This window comes from Electrona antarctica (assembly GCF_951216825.1).
Source record: "Electrona antarctica genome assembly, contig: scaffold_1195, whole genome shotgun sequence".
Lineage (NCBI taxonomy): Eukaryota > Metazoa > Chordata > Actinopteri > Myctophiformes > Myctophidae > Electrona > Electrona antarctica.
This window is the reverse complement of record NW_027638221.1, coordinates 10,485-17,500: the sequence shown is the minus strand read 5'-3', so window position 1 is coordinate 17,500 and position 7,016 is coordinate 10,485. Positions and strand designations below refer to the sequence as shown.

At 44.4% G+C, this 7,016-nt stretch overlaps 1 protein-coding gene across 1 annotated transcript in view; it reads right to left on the bottom strand.

Moving 5' to 3' along the window:
* LOC306918274 (scavenger receptor class A member 5-like) overlaps positions 1-4,977 on the bottom strand; it is a gene marked incomplete at its 5' end in the record, with an annotated part of 5,269 nt that extends 292 nt beyond the window's left edge. The window contains 4 exons of the mRNA XM_079531148.1: positions 232-400; positions 835-961; positions 2,070-2,248; positions 4,772-4,977. Coding sequence (XP_079387274.1) covers positions 232-400; positions 835-961; positions 2,070-2,248; positions 4,772-4,977 — 681 coding nt within the window. The remainder of the gene's footprint in view (positions 1-231; positions 401-834; positions 962-2,069; positions 2,249-4,771) is intronic.
* Between the last annotated feature and the right edge of the window lie 2,039 nt (positions 4,978-7,016).

Genomic DNA, 7,016 nt, shown 5'->3' with positions numbered 1-7,016 from the left:
AGTTAAAAACGTTAATATAAAATAATATATATTCAAAGATTCGCACCACATTTTCACGATTTAAAAGAAATAGCAGACCTACAAGCTCGTAGCGCGGCACTCGGTGCCGCGCTATGATCTTGTAGATCTGCTATTTTTCAATAGCTAAAGTATAACATAATGCTTTAAAACACCAAAAGGGGTTTCCCCGCCCAGAATGGGTTAAACCAAAGTGTAGTTGTAGCGACGTACCCTCCATGACGGTGACGTTCTTCAGGGCCGTGGAGTGCTCCCAGTCCTTGAGGCGGAGGTCCTCGGTGATGGTGTTGAGGATCTCCATCTCGTTCCTGAGCTGGGCCTCCGTGTGGACGTGGGTCACCCAGAGGCTGGAGGTGTCCTCCGTGATGTTGCTGATCTGGATCTGGGTGACCATGAAGGAATACAGACAGTAGTACGTCGTTATAGGGAGGATGTCCCCATCACGTTTTGTTTGCTCCCCATCCAATCATTTGATTTTGAGACATAACCACATGTAGGAGAAAACTATCGCACACCTAGCAATCAGGCGTATGCACAGGTGCGTAGGCCAGTGGACATCAATGAAAGCAATAATGATGCCTGAGGAAGGTCCCTAGTGACCGAAACGTTGCTTCATTAATAAGACAAGACTCTTGTGCCCAGCAGATACTCAGTGTGCGGGTGAGACATACCACATACCACTGCCTTAGAGCCTTCTCCTACTAGATGTGAGACATACCACATACCACTGCCTTAGAGCCTTCTCCTACTAGATGTGATTATGATGAATATGAAAGATGGGTACACACATTATGAGGTTTCTGAGCATGCTCTGACCTGGAGATCCTGGATCTTCAAGTGGTGCACGCTGATGTCACTGCTGAAGGTGTGATTGACAGCACCCACTGTCCAATTGACCTCCTCCAGCTTCTCCCTGAGCCCGCCCATCTGGCCCGAGGTTTCCCTGGGACGGAGGACGAGACAGTAGAGCATGGGGGACGGAGGACGAGACAGTAGAGCATGGGGGACGGAGGACGAGACAGTAGAGCATGGGGGACGGAGGACGAGACAGTAGAGCATGGGGAGGGAGGACGAGACAGTAGAGCATGGGGAGGGAGGACGAGACAGTAGAGCATGGGGAGGGAGGACGAGACAGTAGAGCATGGGGGACGGAGGACGAGACAGTAGAGCATGGGGGACGGAGGACGAGACAGTAGAGCATGGGGGACGGAGGACGAGACAGTAGAGCATGGGGAGGGAGGACGAGACAGTAGAGCATGGGGGACGGAGGACGAGACAGTAGAGCATGGGGAGGGAGGACGAGACAGTAGAGCATGGGGGACGGAGGACGAGACAGTAGAGCATGGGGGACGGAGGACGAGACAGTAGAGCATGGGGGACGGAGGACGAGACAGTAGAGCATGGGGGACGGAGGACGAGACAGTAGAGCATGGGGGACGGAGGACGAGACAGTAGAGCATGGGGGAGGGAGGACGAGACAGTAGAGCATGGGGGAGGGAGGACGAGACAGTAGAGCATGGGGAGGGAGGACGAGACAGTAGAGCATGGGGGACGGAGGACGAGACAGTAGAGCATGGGGAGGGAGGACGAGACAGTAGAGCATGGGGGACGGAGGACGAGACAGTAGAGCATGGGGGACGGAGGACGAGACAGTAGAGCTTGATGATTTTTTAATGGTGACACATAGAACTATGCGCTAGAGGAGAGGTCATGGGGGTCATCAACATCAATAGGTTTTGGTTCTCTTTGGAGTGCAGAGTCCATGGAGATCCCACCATTACTTCTAAAGATATGTTGGCCACAGACATACAGACAGACGGACGGACAGACGGACAGACAGACATGTTTCCGCTGCCATCGGTGTATGAATGGGTTAATGTAATGCACAATCTCTGTAAAGCACCTTGGATAATAGTGCTATATAAATGCACCATTTACCATTTAGCATTTTAGTATCGGGTTTATTTATAATACATCCATGACCATCTCAAGACTAATGAAAGAAAAAGCTAAATCAAGGGTGACTGTAATTAACCCGGTCCGGTATTCACCTGAGCAGGAGGTCCTGGTCGCGGAGCCAGGCGGAGGTCCGAGACACCTCCGCGCCCAGGCCTGACAGGTTCCTGTAGGCGGAGGTGCTCAGAGAGGACAGCCGGTCGTCCAGCTGCACCAGGTAGCCCTCAGACTGCAGGTTACGAGACTGGAGGCTCCTCAGCTCCATCTCCAGGCTCTGTGGGGGGTAAGTAATTAACACATGTATTGCCTGGGGTTATTTAATCCATTAATAAAATGTGCCCATCGTTTATAGCGCCCGGAGCACTTTTACGGACGGACCGGATGTTGTTGTGAATGTGTGTGTAGCAGCTAACAATAGCTAACAATAGCCACACCACGGGAGGGAGGTAAGTAAATCTAACGAGACTAGCGACTGGACAGTCTAACACATAACATTTTTTTTTATAATTAGGCGGGATGATTTAGATCGCGTTTTTATCAATCTCCGTCTAGGGCATTAGACCGTACTAAGTACCCGGACGGACATCTCCGTCCTGGGCCCTGAACCTGTTAAGTACATTTACTCAAGTATTGTACTTAACCCGTTTAGACCTGAGAACGATTCTACAAATGCCTTCTAAATGCTAACAGTTTTCTTAAAAGCCCATGTTTCTATGTCAGTGGTTCTCAAAGCCCATGTTTCTATGTCAGTGGTTCTCAAAGCCCATGTTTCTATGTCAGTGGTTCTCAAAGCCCATGTTTCTATGTCAGTGTTCTCAAAGCCCATGTTTCTATGTCAGTGGTTCTCGAAGCCCATGTTTCTATGTCAGTGGTTCTCAAAGCCCATGTTTCTATGTCAGTGTTCTCAAAGCCCATGTTTCTATGTCAGTGGTTCTCAAAGCCCATGTTTCTATGTCAGTGGTTCTCAAAGCCCATGTTTCTATGTCAGTGTTTCTCAAAGCCCATGTTTCTATGTCAGTGGTTCTCAAAGCCCATGTTTCTATGTCAGTGGTTCTCAAAACCCATGTTTCTATGTCAGTGGTTCTCAAAGCCCATGTTTCTATGTCAGTGGTTCTCAAAGCCCATGTTTCTATGTCAGTGGTTCTCAAAGCCCATGTTTCTATGTCAGTGGTTCTCAAAGCCCATGTTTCTATGTCAGTGGTTCTCAAAGCCCATGTTTCTATGTCAGTGTTCTCAAAGCCCATGTTTCTATGTCAGTGGTTCTCAAAGCCCATGTTTCTATGTCAGTGTTCTCAAAGCCCATGTTTCTATGTCAGTGGTTCTCAAAGCCTATGTTTCTATGTCAGTGGTTCTCAAAGCCCATGTTTCTATGTCAGTGGTTCTCAAAGCCTATGTTTCTATGTCAGTGGTTCTCAAAGCCCATGTTTCTATGTCAGTGGTTCTCAAAGCCCATGTTTCTATGTCAGTGTTCTCAAAGCCCATGTTTCTATGTCAGTGGTTCTCAAAGCCCATGTTTCTATGTCAGTGGTTCTCAAAGCCCATGTTTCTATGTCAGTGGTTCTCAAAGCCCATGTTTCTATGTCAGTGGTTCTCAAAGCCCATGTTTCTATGTCAGTGGTTCTCAAAGCCCATGTTTCTATGTCAGTGTTCTCAAAGCCCATGTTTCTATGTCAGTGGTTCTCAAAGCCCATGTTTCTATGTCAGTGGTTCTCAAAGCCCATGTTTCTATGTCAGTGGTTCTCAAGGCCCATGTTTCTATGTCAGTGTTCTCAAAGCCCATGTTTCTATGTCAGTGGTTCTCGAAGCCCATGTTTCTATGTCAGTGGTTCTCAAAGCCCATGTTTCTATGTCAGTGGTTCTCAAGGCCCATGTTTCTATGTCAGTGTTCTCAAAGCCCATGTTTCTATGTCAGTGGTTCTCGAAGCCCATGTTTCTATGTCAGTGGTTCTCAAAGCCCATGTTTCTATGTCAGTGGTTCTCAAAGCCCATGTTTCTATGTCAGTGGTCCTCAAAGATATAATTATGTAATTGGCCGCGGACCCCATATATGTTGTTCCAGGGGAACAACCCCCCAGAAGCAAAGATGTGAGTTAAGACTATTCAAAAATAGCAGACCTACAAGCTCGTAGCGCAGCACTCGGTGCCGCTTTATGATGATGATTTCCTCTTTTTTGGCTATATAGAAGTGTATAGCCTATTTGTATGTCTCTAAATGTTTACAAGAGGGTCCACCTTGTTCAATTCATCACAACAAGTGTAATGCTTTATTGGGTCGTCCACTCACAGTTGACAGTTCTTGTATTGAGTTGTGCTTGACAATGTACTGTAATTCTGCAAACTGTTAACCCATTTTGGGCGGGAACCCCTTTTGGTGTTTTAAACATTATGTTATAATTTAGCTATTGAAAAATAGCAGATCTACAAGCTCGTAGCGCGCCACCGAGTGGCGCGCTACGAGCTTGTAGGTCTGGTATTTTTGAAAAACCGTAAAGATGCGGCAACAAATCTTTGAATATATATTCTTTCAGAAGACTTTTTATTTTTATTTTTTTTACGTCAGGTCAAAATGGGTTAATAAATATTTCAATCAATCAATCAATCAATCAATTAATCAATCAATCAATCAATCAATGTTTACAAGAGGGTCCACCTTGTTCAATTCATCACAACAAGTGTAGTGCTTTATTGGTCGTCCACTCACAGTTGACAGTTCTTGTATTGAGTTGTGCTTGACATGTACTGTAATTCTGCAAACTTAATAAATACTTCAATCAATCAATCAATCAATCAATCAAACCTTGATGAGGAGCTCCAGCCTCTGCAGCCAGTCACTGTGGTTGTGGAAGAGGTTCTCCAGCTTCCAGATGTTCTCCAGGAGGTCGGCCTGCGTGGAGGCCTCGCCCTGCAGGGTCTGCTGCAGCAGCCTGGAGCCCTCCGACATCCCCGTCACGTTCTCCGTCAGCACCGCCTGGCGCCCCCCGGAGGACAGCTGAGAGCGGGACACTGGGGTGGGGGAGGAAACGCACGGTCTATGTCAGGGGTGGGCAACTTTGACGATGGAGAGAGCCACTATATTTCCACACTCACTCCCTATAGAGCGTCGCAGTCCCGCCCCCTACCATGGACCAGGAAATGAATCCCAATGCATTTTTCCCATAGACATTTCAAAAAGTATTTATTTAAAGACGGTTACGCCGCGGACAAAGCCAACTCGAGTCGTGACAACTCATGACAACACAAACAATATTTTGGACCAAACAAATAATTACAAAGAAGAAAAACAACAAAAAAAGTGTTGTAACCTGCCGTTTTTTTCTTCTTTCTAATTATTTGCTCGGCCCAAAAAATGTGTTTGTTGTCATGATTTGTCACGACTCGAGTTGGCTTTGTCCGCGGCGTAAACGTCTTTAAATAAATACTTTCTGAAATGTCTATGAGGAAAATGAACGGAGAATAATTTCCTGGTCCATGGTAGGGGGCGGGACTGCGACGCTCTATAGGACCATATATTACTGTCATAGCAAACACAGCCGATCTACAGTAGATCGTCTATTTTTGCTATGAAATATTGCATTATTTTTTGTTATTTTTTAATTGGAATCCTGAAAATTAACATTTTTATGTAATTTCAAATGCCTTTAATTATACTTGTGTTGAGCAATGAGCTACTAATTTAGACTAATTACAGTGGGTCATGTTTGCATGTTGTGGAATTGAAACCAATGGAACAGCTGAAACCAATACTATATCAGTATTCTGACATTAACCTGAGGGCCACATTAAGTGAAGGTGGGGGCCGCATGTGGCCCCCGGGCCGCCAGTTGCCCACCCCTGGTCTATGTAAAGACACTGGAGTGGGGCAGTGTTGTTTTCGTCGACTAAAACAAAGACGAAAAATGTTCGTCGACTACCTTAATGAAAAATAAGCTATGGTGACTAAAACTACAACTAAGAAAATATACTGACAATTTTCATTCAACAGATAAAAACTAGACTAAAATGTCAGGACTAGTGGACAAGAGATCCCGTAGGCACTTGGTTGCATGCTGAAAATAGCAGACCTACAAGCTCACAACGCGTCGCGCTGCGACGCGTTGTGAGCTTGTAGATCGGCTATTTTTCAGCAAATGTAAAATCAGTCATTTTGACGGCATCAAGGCCCGGCAAAATACATTTTAGTCGACTAAATCACCTGCAGATTTAGTCGACAAAAACCTTATGATATTTAGTCGACTAAAACTAGACTGACACTAAAACATTCCGGGTGACTAAAATGTGACTGAAACCAAATTAAAACTACTGAAGAGACTATATGACTAAAACTACTGAAGAGACTATATGACTAAAACTACTGAAGAGACTATATGACTGAAACTACTGAAGAGACTATATGACTAAAACTACTGAAGAGACTATATGACTAAAACTACTGAAGAGACTATATGACTAAAACTACTGAAGAGACTATATGACTAAAACTACTGAAGAGACTATATGACTAAAACTACTGAAGAGACTATATGACTAAAACTACTGAAGAGACTATATGACTAAAACTACTGAAGAGACTATATGACTAAAACTACTGAAGAGACTATATGACTAAAACTACTGAAGAGACTATATGACTAAAACTACTGAAGAGACTATATGACTAAAACTACTGAAGAGACTATATGACTAAAACTACTGAAGAGACTATAATGACTAAAACTACTGAAGAGACTATATGACTAAAACTACTGAAGAGACTATATGACTAAAACTACTGAAGAGACTATATGACTAAAACTACTGAAGAGACTATATGACTGAAACTACTGAAGAGACTATATGACTAAAACTACTGAAGAGACTATATGACTGAAACTACTGAAGAGACTATATGACTGAAACTACTGAAGAGACTATATGACTAAAACTACTGAAGAGACTATATGACTAAAACTACTGAAGAGACTATATGACTAAAACTACTGAAGAGACTATATGACTAAAACTACTGAAGAGACTATATGACTAAAACTACTGAAGAGACTATA